Source organism: Trematomus bernacchii, unplaced genomic scaffold, assembly GCF_902827165.1.
Source record: "Trematomus bernacchii unplaced genomic scaffold, fTreBer1.1, whole genome shotgun sequence".
Taxonomy (NCBI): domain Eukaryota; kingdom Metazoa; phylum Chordata; class Actinopteri; order Perciformes; family Nototheniidae; genus Trematomus; species Trematomus bernacchii.
In genome coordinates, this window is record NW_022987739.1 from 15,095,001 (window position 1) to 15,115,879 (window position 20,879).

General features: G+C 39.8%; 1 protein-coding gene across 1 annotated transcript in view; it reads right to left on the reverse strand.

The window, feature by feature from the left end:
* Nucleotides 1-14,300, reverse strand: part of lepr (leptin receptor) — a 45,131-nt gene extending 30,831 nt beyond the window's left edge. The window contains exon 1 of the mRNA XM_034147874.1: nt 14,245-14,300. Coding sequence (XP_034003765.1) covers nt 14,245-14,266 — 22 coding nt within the window. The 5' untranslated portion in view covers nt 14,267-14,300. The remainder of the gene's footprint in view (nt 1-14,244) is intronic.
* Nucleotides 14,301-20,879: the final 6,579 nt, after the last annotated feature.

Sequence of the window (20,879 nt, forward strand, 5' to 3'; positions counted from 1 at the left end):
AGTATATGCTCTGACCGTCCACACTCACAACAACGGCCTATACAGACATAAATATAGCAGCGACTGTATTCACCATGACACAGGCAGTCTGTGGTGTGTACTTGTTTAACTTTTGTCGAGTTTCTGAACATATATAAGGAGCTGTGAGCTCTGAGTGCTAACAGCTAACGGCTGTGTTGTGTTTCTGGAGTTCTCATTGAAGATGACGTCACGGCTCCGCCTACACTGCGTTACTATAGTAACTACCCCAGTTCCTAAACTGTAATGGAAGCGCAGCATGAAGTGAGTCGGCCCTGTTAAGGCCCAACGCGGCCAAGCCGTACCGAGCCGTACCTGTGGTGGCTCTACTCTTCAGCCACCTCCCTTGTGAGTGTGTGTGTTCCCTTTCCCTGTCTGTGTGGGCGTGGTGGCTGTCACTCCTGGCTCCCGGCTCAATCTCCACCTGCTGCAAATCTCCACCTGGTGCAATCAGCTTTACACACCTGATTCCCATTCAGCCATTTACTAATGGTATATCAGCGGAGGCTCCACAACATGTCAGCGCCAGATCGTTGTTTAAACCCCAGTGGTAACTCTCAGCCTTCTTAGCCGATTTAAAACTATTTCTCTGTACACGGAATACTTTTCTCATCTGTTTCTCTTATGCTCCAGGATCACTATCCAGCCGCCTTGTTACCATCACCTGCCGCCACCAGTCATCATTCCAACCGGATTACTCTCCACACTCACCAGTCTTCATTCCTACAGGATTACTCTCCACGCTCCTCCACCTCACAATAAACCTTTTTCCAACACTCTGCCGTGTCCTGCGTTTGGGTCCTATCGGATATCGTAACAGTACCGAGTGTGGCCGAGGCCGACCGTGTAGTGGAAATGCGCCATAAGTCCAAATGGACCAATTGGCACACCCTCTGCCAGGGTGGACTCCCGAGCAGCTCAGGAGTCCACCCTGGCAGAGGGTGTGCCTATTGTTATATAGCTCCCGGAGCGGACAGCGTGAGGTGGATTTCCCGCTGTGTTTCCCTGGATGCTGGATATAGACCAAGTGCCATCATTAGCGGGACATTACGGAGCTCACGAATCCGTCCCGTAAGGCCCCTGGAGCGGACAGTGTGAGGTGGATTTCCCGCTGTGTTTCCATGGATGCTGGATATAGACCAAGTGCCATCGTTAGCGGGATATTGCGGAGCTCAGGCTGACCCGCTAACATGGCACGCAGACCCCACGCAGCAACCAGGAAACGACACCAGTAATCCACCTCACACTGTACGCTCCTCGAGCCCCACAGGGCGGACCAGCACCCAGACCCACGCAGCATTCTCATCTGTTTGTCATTACTGGTGTCATTTTCTGGTTGCTAACAAATGCCATTGTAAAACATAAACACTGATGTTCAGCTGTAACGGTGGTTGACTAATCAGAACAGAGTGGGCGAGCTGACCAATCATGGCACACTGGGCTCATAGGGGGGGGGGGGGGCAGGAGCTCCAACAAGGCGTGTAGGACAGAGAGTGAATAGAGATACTATACAGAGATGCTGTATGAGAAACCAATGTGATTTTGGAACATTGAACAATGTACATATATTCTAGTAGACCTCAACAATGGAATTATGATCAGTAGAAATGGCCAAAACATGGGACCTTTAAAGATGGCTGAATTCCATTTACCGTAGCTGCTTTGATTAAAGGTTCCTAGTAATGCTGCATGCTAGCTCACTGTCTCTCTCACTGGAAGAATTGAAAATAACAGAGCCCTCATTAGTGTTATAAAGAACTATGCTTCTCTGTAAATGGATGCTGTGAGAAAGAACCATATTGAGGACAAACTCACTCCTTACAAGGTTAACATTTAATTTTAAGGCTAGACTTAATTTGAACTTTAAATTAATTCCTTTTCTTTCACACATATGGGCGATTGAGAGTTCTCTATTCATCTAACCTGTACAGATAAGGGGAAAACTTCAAAAAGGACCCAACTGGTCACCATATGTTGGCTTAAAAAGCACTAAACACAAAGCCAATATGCTGATTAGGTTGGCATTTGGACTAGGCTGAGGTTAGATTAATGTAAGGCATAGAGCAGTTTAAAATGAGGGTAAGCCTCCAGCAAGAGACTTAATCTAGAGAGAGAGAGATAAATCGTTGGAGTGAGATACTACCTGCAGTCACTATCAAACTTTATGACGTAGAAAGGATGCGTCATTGTGTGCCTGCATACATTTAAGGAGGAGGAGATTCATTTTCAAATTGAATTCCTTCCTGTGCGTCATGATGAAGGTGCATCACTTTACTCTCACAGAACACAGGTCTTTATAGAGATGGATTATGCTCATTATTATCGGCATCCTGGTACTGTATGTCATTGAATGCTGCAGTGACTGTTGGGGATTGGCAGCATCTGGTTTCACACACATCCAAAATCCCCATCACAGCAGCAGATAACGTTAGTAAAGACACTGCAGGCAAAATAGTTTTTTTCTTCATCTATGTTGGTTCTTTTGCAAATTAAAGTCATGTTATAGTCATATGACTTGTGATTGCAAACATTTGCCAGTGTCAGCTGCTTTCTGTGGTGCCAGCATACCGGATTATAAGTAGAAAACTGGCACAGTGTCAGCAGATTCATTATTTTAATAATATATTCAAATAAAACAAAATATATGCTGCACTTGGAACCTGATTTAAGCTAGAACAAAGTTTGAATAGAAGCTATTAACCCTAGTGGAAAAACACACGGACAGGCCTAATTTACTGGCAATATTACTCAGAAAGTCAACATATTTTGGATTCTAGAATAGACTGAAAAAACCCACAAATGCCAGAGCATATTACTGCAGACCTTGATCCTTAAAGCGCTTTCACCTGCCCTTAATTCCCCTGTTGGAAATATTTTCAATCCCTTTCAGCAAAGTCTTAAAGTGATAGATAGATTTGAGGTTCACAGCCTGCTATACAGTTTTATAAAATTAGGTTGAAATGTATGGTACAGTGATCACTGAGAGGGATGTGAAAGAGAGCGTGAGCAGCAGCTTCACCTACAACAGCATGCATTTAAAAGGAGAAGATGACATCATTGCCTCCCATGACATCAACCCAAACAGTGTGCATGACATCATCCTCTTGGTATGAAATACTCATGTAAAGATATTTGTTTGGTGCCAAAAGAAAATAATCAAGTACTTGAATAAACAAAATCTAATCTGCCATCTTATTACCATTTCAGTTATGACCTAACCTAATATTTGAAAATCCTCACATGGGGGATGGGGGGGCGTGGGATTACATACCAAGAGGATGATGTCATGCTCTCAGACTGTTCGGGATGATGTCACCTATGGTGATGTTATCTCTTAACTCATCTTCTATTCTATTTATATTTAAATGAAGAGACCTTGTGATTTTCACAGCAGCGACGTATTTTACATGCAGATTCAATTTATTTGAGCACTGAAGGATGCAATGTAACTTGATATTTCATAATAAGCTGTGCATTTGTATCTTTTCTTATTACATGAGAGCTCTTTTGTGAAAGGAAGGAAATAAGTGCGTAAAACAATCAAGTGAGGGATTATTGTTAGAGAGCAAGCTCTGCAGGAAATACTGTGCCTCAGAAGCCATGGCACTGTTTTTGAAGGTATAGAATGATTTGTCATGTTCAATGTGATCCAAAACAGTGAAGTTGCAGCAGGGTTGATTTAAAGCTCTGTAAATTAGAGCTGCCGATTTGGTTAAAAATTCTCTGTATGTTTATCACTAACGACCACTTTCGGATTATCTTCATCATTTGAGACATTGTTCTTATAAAATAATTGATGATATTTGCTTTGCACTGTTTCCTTAGAGGCTCCACACATTAGGACAAGCATTTCATCCAAATTGTGTTTTTCCACTGTTCGGTGTTGATTGAATTAAGAGGAAACATTTTGAGTTGCAGAGCTGAGACACAACACCTGCATAACATCAAGCCCTGAGAGAGAAGACAGACAGGAAAAGTGTCAGAGAAACAGAGAAGAAAACATAGTGAGTGAAGGTAATATGTGCACAAACCACCATGAGAGGGAAAAATTATGATTTGTTTCCAAATCTGTAGACATTTAGCAGTGTGACTTCTATTTCACTTTTTCCTCTTCTCTTTAAAAGTGCTCTTTTAGTAAATATTAATTTATTTGTTAATAAATTCAATAGAAGGACAAATATCAAAATGGCACTAGTTTCAGCACAAATTGCTTTTGTTTATTTAAAATACATTCTAATTGCTTACAGCCCTACAAGTGTTGTACATTAGCATTTTGTTCCTATCACTAAACAAACATGGGCCAATAGATGTTATCGCAATTCTAATCTTTAAAAAAAATAGTCAAAATAACTTACTACAGTACTTTTCCTTCACTTCTAATTTTCTTCTCGCGATCTCCTGTTACCCTCATGGATGTTTGCCTGTACGTTGCAACACAACTTATTTCCCAATAAACCTGCCCAACCCAACCACTGTGTGTGTGTGTGTGTGTGTGTGTGTGTGTGTGTGTGTGTGTGTGTGTGTGTGTGTGTGTGTGTGTGTGTGTGTGTGTGTGTGTGTGTGTGTGTGTGTGTGTGTGTGTGTGTGTGTGTGTGTGTGTGTGTGTGTGAAGAAGTTAGCGAGGGAGCCAAAGCTAATAGGCTTAATATGTTAATAATAATATTAGTGACAATATGGGCTGCCACAAAAAATTGCCCAAAAACCTCTAAAAGATGTTGTGAGAATTTGTGGATGCACAACATGTGAGAAAAACACATTGGAGCCAGATGTGAGTGGATAACATCTGGTAGTGACACTCCTTGCTAAAGCATAGCATCGGAGACCAGAGCAAATATCCTGAGGGGTGAGGCAAGCATTTGTTATTCATCTTCCTTTCTTTATTTCTCCCTTTGTCTGTCTTAAACACACTCTGACAGTAACAACCATCAGCACACAGTCTGCTGCAGAGTGTGTACGATGATGCGATGAAAAGACAGCGCCCTATTGAACTTATTGACATCATCAGAGCATGATGGAGTCACTCTTAAAATCACAATCATAGTCTCTCCCTGGAGTAAAATCCACAACTTGTTTCTGAATCTGAACACACACACACACACACACACACACACACACACACACACACACACACACACACACACGCACACACACACACACACACACACACGCACGCACGCACGCACACACACACACACACACACACACACACACACACACACACACACACACACACACACACACACACACACCACACACACACACATTCAACTGTCCTATAGTCCCTACCCAGCTAGCGGGGAACGTTCTCACAACTTTTGCTAACATTACTACAGATTCTAATAATGTTTTAAAGAAACATTTTAATCTGATGTTCAAATAACCTTTTTAGGATGTTTATTATTTCAAATAATGTTCCTATAAGGTTTAAGGTTAACTGAGACATAACGTTTTAACTGCAACATTCAGAGGATGTTATTAAGGCCTGAGATGACAGAAAGTTTTTTTATAAAATGTTCCTTTAATGTGATATGTTAACAAAGGTGGAACGTTTTGCCTGCAACATTCTAAGGATGTGTTTTGGACGTTGTTGGAGTAACACATTAAAGATGTTCTTTATAAAACGTTCCTTCAATGTTACATGATAACAAATTAAGAACATTCTCCAAGAAACATTCTGAAAATGTTTTCAGGATGTTATTCTTTTTTTATAAAACGTTCCTGTGATGGCAAATATTAACACGGCCATGATCAACGTCAGATTTATTTCTAGAGCGCTTTAAAAAACAAACTTGTCGCATTTGTTTGAAAAGGATGTTTTAAAAAATCTGATTTCACCATATTTTCCTTTTGAGAAAAACAAACAAGCACGTAATTCATGATAAGCTGTAAGCAGATATTGCATGTTTGCGGTGGCATGTGTGAGTTCCCAGCTAGACATTTTTGGTTCTCAAAAAATTCGGAGAATGTTACCATTCATTGTTCTAGGAATGTTTTCAGCGGGACGTTTTCAGGGTTCCCAGAATGTTCTTCTGAAAGGTAGGATAACGTTCTTTAACCTGTTAAGCCCTGAGCCTGTTTTTCAGGTCTCGGGCTCGAAAATGACATTCCCAGAACAAATGACCATATCTTCCCTTCTAAAAGGGTTAAATTAATAATCTTTTTTCTCAAAGTAATGATAAACCTGTGAGTTGGAGAAAAGTCAGAATCAATATAGATGTTTTTTATTTTAAAGAAAATTCAGATTTTACATCGTAAAAAACTGTAAATGATAGTGTCCGTCCAAAGATTCTTTTTTACTTATAGTGAAAACTACCCTTGGATGATGGTAAGGTAGACTAAAAGCTTTAGGAATCCAAAGTACAACATATAATAAGAACCCTGTATCAAGATTGATGCAAAACAAGTGACTGTTGCCGTCTGGCAGACGTTACCGCAGCATCCTGGCAAAAACAAAAAGATTCGGAGACAGTTTCTTCCCGCGGGCAGTGAGACTGTTAAACAATTGAACTGCTGAAACAATTTCAAAACATTCATCTGCTACTGAGTAATATATATCTACTATCTAATATATATCATTCCAATAACTTGTATATAGACTCGTACTGCACTATTCCACTTTTTTTTTCTCTCTCACTTTATTTTAGAACTATTTTTCTTTTTGTATTACTTTTACTATCTGTATTATTATGTTGCATTGTTGGAGAAGCCTGTGACATAAGATTTTCAACGACATAATTACTCTATAGCTATGTTAGTTTGACAATAAAGAACCTTGAACCTTGATTTGACCTTTTTAGAGAGGTTTAGCCATAAACACTCCACCTCTGAGGTGATTTGGGTGGAAATTGTTTTTTTTTCATATCTCTGGAACCCATTGGTCGATTTTGATGGTTGACACCTCTTTCTGACCGTTAGAGCCAATAGAATCGAAGGGGGAGTCCCCCACACACACTCATTGTGAAAGAAAAAGGTGAGGGCTTTGCGCATGTCATTTTGCATTAGAGTGAAGCTATAGTCTAGCTCTGACATCTAGAAACGTAAAAGCATGGATTATCCGTCTGTTTGCTCATGGATTATCAGAAATCATTTCAAAGGGACACAGACACATTGGATTAACCTATGGATTAACTTCAGCAGCGTTTTTATCGTTTTTAATGCCATTGAAGACCACTTTGGAGAGACTACAGAGCCAAGGTAAAAATGTTAGCATTTTTAGCTACCTAGCGTCACCTGTTTTGATGTCTGTTTTTGTTTATAACGTCGCGAATTCGTATAATTCAGTGATAATGAGGGTACCCATCGATTCTGTGTCACCTCACGATGTGAAACGATGTCATGGATGTGCAGAAAATATAAATAATAAGGTTTTGTGAGTGATTTTCGGTGCAGTAATCTGTTAGCATTTTTCGCTCGTTGCTAATTCAGAGGCACAGTGTTAGCATTGTGGGTTTTCTTTTTTTTTTTAATTCCTGTTACATGGATATAAAACATTCATAGTTTATTAAATGACCATGCCCTCAGACACTGTTTCCTGCAAGATGTTGCGGCATGTGCCCCGGTACCGGGGTCTCTCGGGCTTAACAGGTTAAAAACATTCTTTAAATGTTTGGTGATAACCTTCTTAAGATGTTTTTGATAACCCTTAAGATGTTTTTGATAACATTGTTAGAACATTATGCCCTACTGTTCTCAAAACGTTTTCAGCAGGACGTTTTATTTTGGTTCCCAGAATGTTCTTCTGAAAGGTAGGATAACGTTCTCTAAAAACATTCTTAACATTTTTGGTGATAACTTTCTTAAGATGTATGAGCGCATTGAGACAATGAATAGGACGTATAAAAACGAATTTGCATGCCAATATTCACTCACATGCACTTATAATCACACTAAGGTATGTAGGCCCACAGTATTCATAATATCATATGTGTAAAATATCAGAAAATAATCACACTTTTTTCTGACTATAAAGGTTGTGCCTCGTATGTAGGTTCTAACTGTTAGATAAGCTATCTGGCCGTGTGTGGTTTGTGAGGGCTGCGTATAAACAGTGTCCGCTGTTTATGCATATTGGATACAAATCGTTATTGCACCCTTTAGATTTGAGACCGACAGACATATAGAAGAATGGACCGACTGTCACTGCCCGTCCCTGAAACCCCTGTTAGTGTTTGTGTGTGTTTGTTTCAACTGTGTGTCTCTCTCTCTGCCTGCTGGTCTGCTCGACACGGCTGGGAGCAATCTCCAATCAACCACACCTGCAACCTGCTCATCAGCCACACTATGAAAGCCTGCAGCCTGCACTCATTCCCTGCCGGATTGTTGCCGTGAACGGTTGCGTGCCGCTCTAGCTTTTTACCAGCATATTCTTTGACAACTTTGCCTGCTTTTGCCTCACACGCATTTGTATGTCTCTCCCAGGAGGAATCCAAGGCCTTCCACACTCCCAATACCAGCCAGGCCTCTCTACCCACCCTGGAACAACTGTTTCCCACTGCCGCCATAACCAACCTCCATTCCCAGCTTCCCTTTTCTAATAAACAAATGTTACTTTCACCAGCTGATTCCGAGTCTGATTCTGGGTCCCCTCCAGTACATGTGACACCGACAGTGACTTGTACTAGTATAGCTGCTGGTCGCATTTAAAAAAACAAAAAGACTTCTGATAAATCGGAACGATAAAGCACCTTATCCTACTCTAAAATAATAACATTCTGGCAACATAAAAAAATCTAACTTGCAGCTGAAAACGTTTTAAGAATAGTAGGGCATAATGTTCTAACAATGTTATCAAAAACATCTTAAGAAGGTTATCAAAAACATCTTAAGAAAGTTATCACCAAACACTTTAAGAATGTTTTTAGAGAACGTTATACCTTTCAGAAGAACATTCTGGGAACCAAAAGAAAACTTCCCGCTGAAAACATTCCTAGAACAGTGAATGGTAACATTCTCAGAATGTTTTTAGAACCAAACATTTCTAGCTGGGTAGTCTCTTCTTTCCATCTTTCAGGGGAATAACAAATATGGAAAGAATTAGAGAGAAAGGCTTGAGGAGAAAAGTGCTGAGGCGTCCCAATACCAAGCATGTGCGTCATCAGATTTTATTATCTTTAACCTGATGAGACGTCGGCTCCCAGGCAGCAAAATAATTAAATATATTGGTAGTCAAGCGGGGTCACACAGTGGAGGCTGTGTCAGTGCTGCTAACATACCTTGGTTGGTTATTGGCTAATGGTTACACAAGCCAAAACATCGTTATGACATCATAAAGTGGGAAAGATCTTTATATAAATGGATCAGGACAAAAAGAGAGAGAATCTTTTTTCCTGAAACTTTCAGAATGTCTTTACACAGAGGGGACACATGTTTATGTATAAAATACATTAAAAAGTGAATTTTGCAGAATAGGTGACCTTCAAGGCACTAACTACAGTAAGAAGTGTACATTTAAGCAGTCGACACCAATGGCACAGGTATACCAAAATGTGCATATAGATGATAGTATTACCGGACCAGCACCTGTAGCACCAATTGAACTTTTGCAACTAAGTGTCTGAGCAATAAATGCTCTAAAAGATTTGTTTAGAAATATATAGGAAGAATTATGATTTCACAGCACAGAAAGTTAAGTGCGCAGAAATATTCAGAAAGGTAAAGTTTAGGTTTCATACTATGCCACGGGGAGTTTAATGTTTCACATGTGTCTGAGTGTGAGTTGGTGTTCTCATTCAGGACTCACATACAGGGCCCACTCACGTTGAAGCAGTCTACATCAGCCGAGCAGCTGGTAATGATTCAGGCAGCTCTGTCTCTGACTCACACCCCTGATCTCTACCTTGATGTCTTTCTGCATCCTCTCAGCAGTGATGAGAGCATCACTTTGGCAGCTTGAGCGAGGTTTTGTATTTTTCTGAATGTAAGTTCTTAGGCCATAAAGACTGGAAGGGAAGTGTCATTTGAGTGTACTGAAGTTCCTTACAATGTTTTTCTGAATGAGAGCCACCACCCCCCCCTGCTTAGTGCTTACCATCATGTTTCTTTAAAAAACAAGGTTACCTTAAGCAATCACAGCACAGAATGAAAATCCACCCTGAATAACATATAAGGGGATATTATTGCAAGAGAAACAAGGGTGTGAGTGCTTTTACATACTGTAGCGGGAGATTAACAGGTAAACAATAAAGTGGACAGCGAAATGACAAATGAATCAAATAGAGAACTTCATATCGCTATACTTTCCAATAAGTGCACATCAGGCCAAGTTTTCCTAGAATATTCGCAATGCTGTACCTCTAAAAGCATTATTGCCATAAACAACAAGCGAGGCAAGGCCTTTTGTTGACATACACAGCTCCAGAACATTTGGTGCTGATTACAGTAAACTTGTGTATGGTGACAACAAGACACCATACAGACTGTCAGACAAGGACTGCATAAAGAACACAAACACACACATAGATGTCTGTTTGGGCAGCGGACGGCCATTCAGTTTATGTTGGAAATCTATAAAGCCATCTTCTGGCCATGGTCAATAAGGTGTTCAAGGAACGGCTCCGGACTGGGGTTAGGTGCAGTCCATCCAAGGATATTAAGTCTAAAGTGGAAAGCTGGTGATTCTTAATGTGATGAATATATTTGCCCTGTTTCCAGCTCCATGTGACATTGAATGCTAATTTGCAGGTAAAAAGGATGGATAAAGCGATGGACACTGCAACTGATACATTTTTAACTCATCTGAATATGAATATAAAACAGGATTTGAGTGTGACTGTGGTAAGCAGTCAAAGCTACAATACACACAAGACTACAAATACAAACATTGCTAAATGTTGGGTTTTATTTGGGTTGGGTTGTAACGGAATACATGTAATGGCGTTACGTAATCAGAATACAAAAATCAAGTATTCAGCTCGCGTTACATTTGAAAAACGAGTAATCTGATTACAGTTACTTTCGTAAACCTGAAGTGAATACATTGTGGATTTCCTCACAACATGTAATATTCATTACTAAAGGTACAGCCAAATCATCACAGCGCACAAAACCTATTACCACCGCAGATGGACCAAAAAAGGGAGCGTTTGAAAATCATTTGCGGGTCCGCTCAGTGAAACAATAACAACGAAACATGGAGGAACAAAAGTCTGCGTTGAAATCGTGTGTGTGTGTGTGTGTAGAGGTGTGTGTGGTTAAAACACATCAGCCTGCGGTCGCTCTTTAGCCTTTCTAATGATTATTTCTGAAGGTAAGCACAGTGAAGGCGGTGCGTGAAAGGCACTGCGCGCTCCTCTTCTCAGAGGCTGAGTTAACCCTCCCGCTGCCTCCTGGTGCTGCAGAGATTTCATGAAGTGAAGGAGGTTTTCCTTCTATAAAACAGCTGTGACCAGCAGATACTGTGAGTGTCACGGACATGAATTCATAGATCAAGGCAGACTGGTGCACACACTCTCCTGTTTTGCCAATCCGGTGCTTAAAGGTGGGGTAGGTAAGTTTGAGAACCCGGCTCGAGATACACTTTTTGTTATATTCCATGGAATGCTCTTAACACCCCGATAGCAATGAATATCTTAAGTGCTTTGACAAAAAATCCATACAAAAATGTCATCTGTGGAAGCCGTAGTACTGTAAAAAGCACGACCAATCATTTTAGCCGGCCCGGCTAAAATAACTGGATGGCCTACCTGCCTGTCAGCCTTCCATCTGTGCACAAACTTATCTCGTGCCCTCATTGGTCATGTGTGCATTCTTGTGTGTTGGAGGAGGGGCTCTGTAAGGAAGTGGCAGATTTGTTCCGGCTGTGTATTTTCAAATTCTAGCGAACTCGAGCTGGTTTCTCCAAAATTACCTACCCCACCTTTAAACAAATATAGCTCTACACCCCTGGCCGAAATGTCCTTAAAATGAAGTCCGAGTTCGACATTTTAATTCATGTCCTGCCAATACAGAAGGCGACACGCCCGTTCTAAGCCGTGTCCCTCACTCCTCACATCCCAAGCTGCATCCCCAAAAAGTTTATTATGTTGTTACATCGTTTCAGATGTTATGTTTCAGTTGTGCTCTTGATAAACCATTAAAACAGTAAAAACACGTTCAGTTTCCTTTTGCTTTTTGTGTCTCCTGTTCACCAAAACATACCCATCTGTGATGGAAAAAGAAAGTAATCCAAAAGTAATCTAAAAGCAATCTGATTACGTAACTTTTTTAAGACACGTAACTGTAACTGTATTCGGATTACTTTCAGAGCCATGTATTCAGTAATTAGTAACTGATTACATTTACAAAGTAACCCTCCCAACCCTATAAGCCATCCAATTATATGTCTGCAAGTTGAGTTATCATTTAAATGCAGCTTATATTTCGAGGAAATTCAACAAATGTTTATTACATATTTTGTCCCAGCTTATCAGAATGAGCTTACATATTTATTAAGAAGGAAAGTTTGATAAATTGGAACTAAATTAAGCATTTCTGTTTTATTTTTTCGAATATAATTATTGGTCGAGAAATTCTTAAGCCCTCTTATTTTTAAATCGTCAAAGGAATAATATTTAGAGGGAAATTAACATTCTCTTCAAAAAATATTAAGTGTATTCACCAAAATGTCAATTTTCCATTAAGTATATGTGTGTCCATCTTAAATGATACACACTTGTCTATATTTTTTACTACATAATGTTAAGTGCCCTTCAGGTTGCTGAGGATGACACCTGATTGTCCCTAATGGTCACTGCAGCCTTAAGTGTGAACATGAAGATCAACAGCATGAGTTAAATAATCACTTACACATAGATCCGGTGTAATTTCACCCTTCGGTGAATCTGAGCAAATAGCACATTACAGAATTCACTCATTACCATGGTGATCACAGTGCCATCTTTCCTTGTTTAAATAAATCAGTTGGTCAAATGGCAGAAAAATACCCCCCTGTTAAATGACCATGGCTGTTAGCTGTGACACAGATTGAAAAACCTGAGTCTCCACGTCTGAGAAACTACCACTAGACTGTTGATCGAAGGAAAACTGGTCACCCTTAGCCAGAGGCTCGTCTGAAATGTGTTTCAGTCAGACAACTCACGTGTTTCTTTAATATGTTTATTATAGCAGCATATAGTTTGAGTTTGGCGTCTAGGCTCGGGCCTCATCACTCCACAGATTTACAAAGAACATTGAGTGATGATTAGATAACTATCCCCCGAGCCTACAGGTGGAAGCTGGGGTGGAGCTGGGGTGGTGGTGGGGCAGGCAAGCAGCAGCAACATGAAACACAGCAGCAGGAACATGAACATGAACGCAGCAATAGCAAGTGAACACAGCAGTGGCAGCAGCAGCATAGCGAGGCAGAGGCAGGAAGACCTGGCAGCTTAAATAGAGCGGCATGTTTAGGAAAATGTGTTTGGTTGGTTGTAAGAGCGACGAGGTGCGTCACGTGTTAATGTATCATTGGTGCTCGAGTTGACTGCCTGAACTAGCTCGCAGGCTTCGCCCCATTTGTGTCCACAGGTAAAATCTCAAATAATGCAGTCTGAGTGCTGTTTACAGTGTTGTAGGAACATGGCCTCGTTCAAACTAATGCCCAGAACGGAACAAGAAGAAATAGTTTTGACTGTAACAAGAAAACATTTTTAATCCCAAATATGAGTCTACTGTACAACCAATGGCAGATTGATATCAAAGTCAAATGAGCTCCAAAATAAACGTTGGATCTGTCCGTTAAGTATGAGCCAGCAGACGTAGCCTAGCCTGGCTAACATTAGCTTTTAAACATTGCTTTTGTACAAATGAAAGAAACAATATTTAACAGAGTCGGGCTTTAAGAATATTGGTAAAATATTATGTATATTTTGGAGCGAGCCCTACTAGCTATTTTCTTCTTCTTTTTGTATTGAATCATTAACATTTGAAGCAAAATCATTGAAATGAAAAACTGCAGATAGACTGCAACAAAGAGTTAGGAGTCAATAGTTAGAGAGAGTAAGAGAGAGAGACTGAGGGGGGTGAAACTGCTGTCTCAACATGACAGAAGTAAAAGCCACGACATGGTTGTGCCTCCAGTGTTATTGTAGATGATTTATCTTTCCACATAAACGGCAACAACTCTAATGACTCAGTATTAAACACATTTACAAATGGACAACTTCAAATGAGGTGTGAGTCAATGTGGGCACTTGTGTGTCATTCCTGTTCCTTATGTAATGTTGTAATATAATATTGAGAATAATTACTCACCTGCTACACCGCAACTGCACATCTTTTAAAGTATACCATGGGAAATAATGTTTGTGTTCCAGCTGATATCCTCGACATTTGTAGCAAACAGAGAGCTTTATGGGGAACAGTATGTCTCCAGGCATGAGGGGCTATTTCTGACCAACGGTGTCAGGATACACACCAATGGCACCGCACACAGGCCACAATGTTGCATGCGTGGGTTTGCACTAATCCGTCTCTATGCAGGTGTGTATGCACTGCAAGTGTAGATGAGGATTAGAGTTTACTGGATAAAAATCATATCTATTTTTATGTTCTTGTACATTAACTGGATGTGTATTTTTGTAGTTGTTTTGAGAAAGGGATTTCCGAGAGCCTTAGATTAACACGAGCATAGTGACAAGCCTAACCTTCTGTCAGTGGTCGCCTTTAATTTCCCCCTCTATTCAAGGTACAAAGGGGTTTTCTGTGTGTGTGTGTTTGTGTGCACTGTTTTGTTAGGAACAACACACAGTGCATACCCATAATTCGTCTGACGCACTCAAGCCAAAAGCTGATTTTGGGTTGCAATGCCACAGCATTTACAGCAGCCCCTGATCCTGACCAGGCCAAACACACTCTCCTCATGCTGCTTTATGAGTGAGAAATACATCTTTACCTGAGTATCATGGCAAGATGAGTGAATGAACAAAGGACACAAAACTTGAAACTGCTGTAATTTAAAAAAATGGTATATATAAACATCCAATTAAATGTTTATGTGTTAAGGTAAAAAGGTTGCCTGTGATGAACCCACACATAATTATCTAAAGTTCCCCTTTGCACACCTAAGCATTTAAGCATCTTTCAGCTCAATGTTTTGGTATTTCAGGTATTAAGGAGTGTGTTATTTCCTACAGGAGTTGATTGATACCAAAAAAGTAAATCCGTTTATCATTTGGCCAGATAAAGGGCTCTAAAATGAAAGACAAACTTCCATCATGCAATTTAGAAACTCTGAATACTGTGGCCGCACCTGCCTCAAAACAGGAAGTGAGACCAACATCTAAATTAGCAAGTATAGTTTAAGAAGCAAATGGCAACAAACCCCAACAACAGCATTTCTATTTTAAACGATTGTAAAATGTATTATAATGGTGCCATTGTTGGTTTCCATAACAGCTGTGGTTACATTTAACAATCCTGTAAAGTGGCAGAGCCAAATGGGACGACACTATTTTTAAACTGCCAGCAAGATCCCAAAACTCTGCTGACAACAGCAGAGTGACACGTTGACCTGCATGACACCTACAGTATATGAATGTGAAACTCAATGCAGTTCTGACCTTTACATGCACAGTTGTTCTGATAAACATGCGTCACTTGTGCAGAGAGCTGTCACTTACTGTAAGTAATGTAACCCAAAGTGAGCTACAAATTCGAACAACACCTACTGGTTGAGTAACGGATTACATGTAAGGGGATTACATGTCAGGACACTAAAATAATTCAAAAAGGCTGAATTTTCTTTTGGGTTTTTCATTTAGGTTACTTCCATTCTTCTTTAAATGAAATATCTTCTTTTTTAAACCAAATATCTTGGTTTCTTCTTTTCTAAGGTGACATTGTTCTGTTGTCTAACAGAATACATGAACTGTACTACAAGTAAATGCCATCTTAATGATATTTTTTTTCACCTGTATTAATTTGCATTGCATAGCATTTGATATTAAAGAGGACCTATCATGCAAAATGCACCCTTTCATGTATTTTATACATAAACATGTTCCCCTCTGTGTAAAGTGATTCTGAAAGTTTCAGGAAAAAAGATTCGCTCACTTTTTGTCCCGATCCATTTATATAAAAACCTGTCTGAAAATGAGCTGATTTTGGCCACTTTATGATGTCATAACGATTTTTTGGCTTGTGTAACCATTAGCCAATCACCAACCAAGGTAACTACCGCCAGCCTTATTACCTGAATCTCCTCCGAGAGCACCATTGTGTTCTTTTTAACCAAATATCTCACAGAGGGGCGTTGGGAGTGGCCCCTTATTTTCATCTAAAGTAACAGACAGAGAATCAGCACTTTTGAAACAGGGCTGAAAGAGAGGGGATTATGGGATGCTACAATGGGTGATCTGCTTGTTATTTCGAGCCAAACACTTCAGAGACATGTTTTGTATATATCTGAGACCTATTGATGAAAAACAGTATAATAGGGGACCTTTAAGGTAATCCAAAAGTAACCAAGTAATCAGTTTACATTACAGTGATACTAGGGGTTACTGATTAAAAAAAATTGTAATTGTTGCGGAATACATTAGTAACCCTCCAAAATCTGTACGTTGCACATATTCCATCAAACACAGGTTAGTCAGCTAAGTAATCAGAAATAAAGGATAGGAGGGTAGAATCGAAAGTCCATAGTACACTTACTGTTAGTATGATATTTTGTTTGAAAAGGAGGACTTTTGAAAAAGGCCTGAATGTTTTGGAATTTACCGATATACTTTATCACCTTTATCCAAATAATGTAGAGATCATCCAGTGTATAAACATTGTATATCAGTGAATCAGCTCCGTGTTTGTTGCTTGTTCTCATCTCTGATAAAAACAGCAAAGCAAAAAGGCCCAAGGCAAAGTTGAAAATAAATCAAATGTTCTTTTTCAAGTGTGAAATTTGCATTCTCAGGCAGCAATATTTGTGTCTAGGCTTGCCACACACACACACACACACACACACACACACACACACACACACACACACACACACACACACACACACACACACACACACACACACAGGCTTGCCACACACACACACACACACACACACACACACACACACACACACACACACACACACACACACACACACACACACACACACACACACACACACACATGCACACACACAACACACGTATGCAACAACATCCTACAGTACGAACATTGCATCACATGGTACAAAATATTCTCATCAAGTCACTACATGCAGCGACAAAAGTTTAGAAGAAGAAGAAGATTTCAATTTATTGATCCCCCGAGGGGGAAATTCAGTTTTCCACTCTGTTATATATACATGAACATTGAATACAGTTTGTTGTACAAATACACACAGTTATATTCACACATGCACATGCAGTTGAGAGGATCCAGAGCGGAGAGGCAGCCTGTCTAGCCAGCACCAGTGACCAGTTGGGGGTTCACCTCGACAGTGGCCCATGAGGTGAACTGGCTCCTCTCTAGTTCCAGTCCATAGTACACTTACTGTTAGTATGATATTTTGTTTGAAAAGGAGGACTTTTGAAAAAGGCCTGAATGTTTTGGAATTTACCGATATACTTTATCACCTTTATCCAAATAATGTAGAGATCCTCCAGTGTATAAACATTGTATATCAGTTCACCTCGACAGTGGCCCATGAGGTGAACTGGCTCCTCTCTAGTTCCAGTCCACACGGCCTATCTTTGGTCCAATCGGGACGTAAACCGGTGACCCTTCGATCCATAGTGCAAAACCTTACAGACTAAACCACTGCAGTTAGTAGTATGTGGTTGGGAAATGAGTCATGTTTACACCATTACAATTATGGAAGAGGAAGGATGTTCTATGTGTGGAAATAGTATTGAAAAGCCAATGATTCAGAACTGAGAGGAAAGTGATTGAGTCAGCACTAAGACTCTTAGCTATTCTATTAAAAAACATTATTAAAATGTTCTTCTTTAGCAGAAATAACACATAAATGGCTTTAATTCAGGATTTACATTCGCATATCAGATATATGAAAATAAAAAAATATATATATTAATTTATATTAGAAACCCAAAACTTTGAGAATGACGTGACTGCATCTGCATTGACATTTCCATCTGAAAAGGCTGCATTTTAATCAGTTATTAGTAGAGCGAGGAGTGCAGGTAATGGGCAAATTGATACAATGTTGCTGAGGTCTATATGGCAAGGCCAGAGAGCACTTGAAAAATCATATGATGGACTCCATCAGCCTTTCCGCTGAAAAATATAATGAGAATTTGGCAGAAATAGCTGGATGCAAGGGATTTTCAATTAACTTGCTTTCCTGTTTCCCCCCAACGACTGAGTCTTAACAATGCTTGCAATGTAGCTCTATGGCAGGGGTGTCCAAACTACAGCCTGGGGGCCAACTGTGGTCCGTTGTCAATTTTGAAATGGCCCTCAGCAAATTCTAAAAGTACAATGATATATGGCCCACAAACTTGTGCTTGTCTTATGTTGTACTTCTTAAATATATATGTACAAATATATTACACAGTATTCATGTGTTAATAAGTCTATTCAGCGAATCTTAGTTGATAAAAAAATCCCAATCATTTAATTACATAGTAAGCTTGAAATATACCCTTCATATTTCCCCTTATTATAAGCAATCTGAGGCTTCTGTTATATATATATATTGAAAGCTGTGATGAAGGCTATTTTTTTCTTAAAGCATATTCAAGTATCAAGCATAATTTGCCTACATTTGATAGATTTAGCTAGCTTAAAACTTAACTAATGAGGCAATATACCTCACCTCTAGTGAGGGGCCCAGCCATTAGTACATTTGTCTGTATGTGGCCCACAGTAAAAAAAGTTTGGACACCCCTGCTCTATAATAATAATAATAATATTAATGGGTTTCATTTGTAATGCGCTTCATATTTGAGGTGCTCCAAGCAGTGAGCATGGAACAATATAAAACAGTACACAACATGGTAGAATGAATACTAGTAATTGCTCTATCGCAATGTCAGTCTGTTGTTTCTGTGGTTTTGCAAGATTGTTCGAATTAATAAGCAGCCCCGTGCGTATTGTAGGAAAGCAAGACAATAAATGGCAAAGATATGTAGAAAATAAACGTATTTGAGATAAGTCCAAAACAAAGGTTATGTGGGAGAAAATACGTCCAGCTAAACGTAATTGAGAATGCAGTTTAGTTCTGTGGGAACTTAATTTTGAGGAGACAGGGTTGCACACAGCACAATTAGAATTTGGAACAGAAATGTATTGTTTCCAGGTGATGACTGCTACTGACCTGGTGTGACTCACTTTTTTTATAGAGCCAGTTTGATGTTGATGTTTTTAGTTTTGAGTGAAATATATCATCAGCTGAAAATGTGGTTCACAAATTTATTTTCAGTCCTTATTACTTGAGTAGTTACTTACATTAACTTTAGCACAATAATCATGTGAAAGATACATTTGTAAAAACACTGCAAACCTGATTAGGTTTACTTTGTGCTAATAAGAAAATCATCAAGATATGAAGCTTACCAAGATGGTGAACATACAGTATGCTCGCTTGTTTTTGTAGTTCCCCTCTTCTTTTATCGTACATTTAAAAACTAAAAACTTTACATTTTTTCAATAAATACAGCATACAGTATGTTGGCTTTAACTGATATCTTGTTATATTGCAGATCTGACTTACAGTAAGAGATGATCACATTCCCAATATTCGGTAATGAAACAAAGCTCTTTCTTGTGCACATACCAACTGCAAAACAATTAACAGCACACAGCGCAAAAAACAGCAACAAACCAAAGACCAACAAGTCAAAGAGACAACAGTATTTTTTTTAATGACCATTCACTGGTGAGGCCATGTGAATACATGTTTTTCAAGTTAAGACTGGATGAGTAGCATTTCTGGAGACATGAACGTCTCCCAGCCATTAAGCTGCCTTTAAGAGAACAACAGAACACAGTGTGCTTCTACTGTACTGTATTTACTCAACTGGGGATACAAAAGGCTTATCTTACAACAACGTAAATTGACAGTTGTGCTTGAGGAGGCATTATTTATTCAATTTCACAACTTTATATTTTCTCTGAGGGAACAGTCTTGCATAAACACAATGTTCTCTTTGTTAAAAAAAACATCTGTTACATTTGTATACAAGTGAAGTTTGGGGGACGATCGGACCCATGTCCATTGGAGTTACAGCGACATCGTGTTTTATGGCGAGGGATGCGTTTCCATGGAAACGGCATATTATGACACCCCATAATTGACATAGAGCTGTTGAGGGCCGGACCATTAACCATTATCTGAAGTCTGGTGCTGTTTTAGACCATTTTCATAGGTATCACAACAACATCGTGTTTTATGGCGAGGGATGCGTTTTCATGGAAACGGCATATGGTGAGATCTCAGATTTGGCGTAGAGCTGTTGAGGCATGTGTGGGGGAAACTTCTGTGTAGCAATGCAGTGGGAGTCACCGACTCAGGAAGGAGACACGGGGAAAGCTGGAGCTTTGATGTCAAACACTGATGGTTTATTTAGGAGCTTCGGCCGGAGAATTCACAAAACAAATCTGGAGTCAGAGGTTCTGACTGCACGGTAGAGTTGCCACGTCAATTCTGAAGAGCCTCTCTCTCGATAGACCTTTTAACTGGTTCAGAGAGAGTAATCAACATATTTGGGGAGATAGACTAAACAGCTGGGAACACTGAATCACTTGCGTCCGACGCTTATGGCCTCGAAGATTTCACACCTTGGAGTCCACAAACCCCAAGAAGGAAGTGTTCCAGCGTACCCACAACAATAAACCATTTGTGACCGAGAGTTGCCCGGTCATAAACTGGTAACAACAACATATGGCTGAAGCAGCCCCTTCCTAAAGGGAGATAACAGACGTCAGGGTTG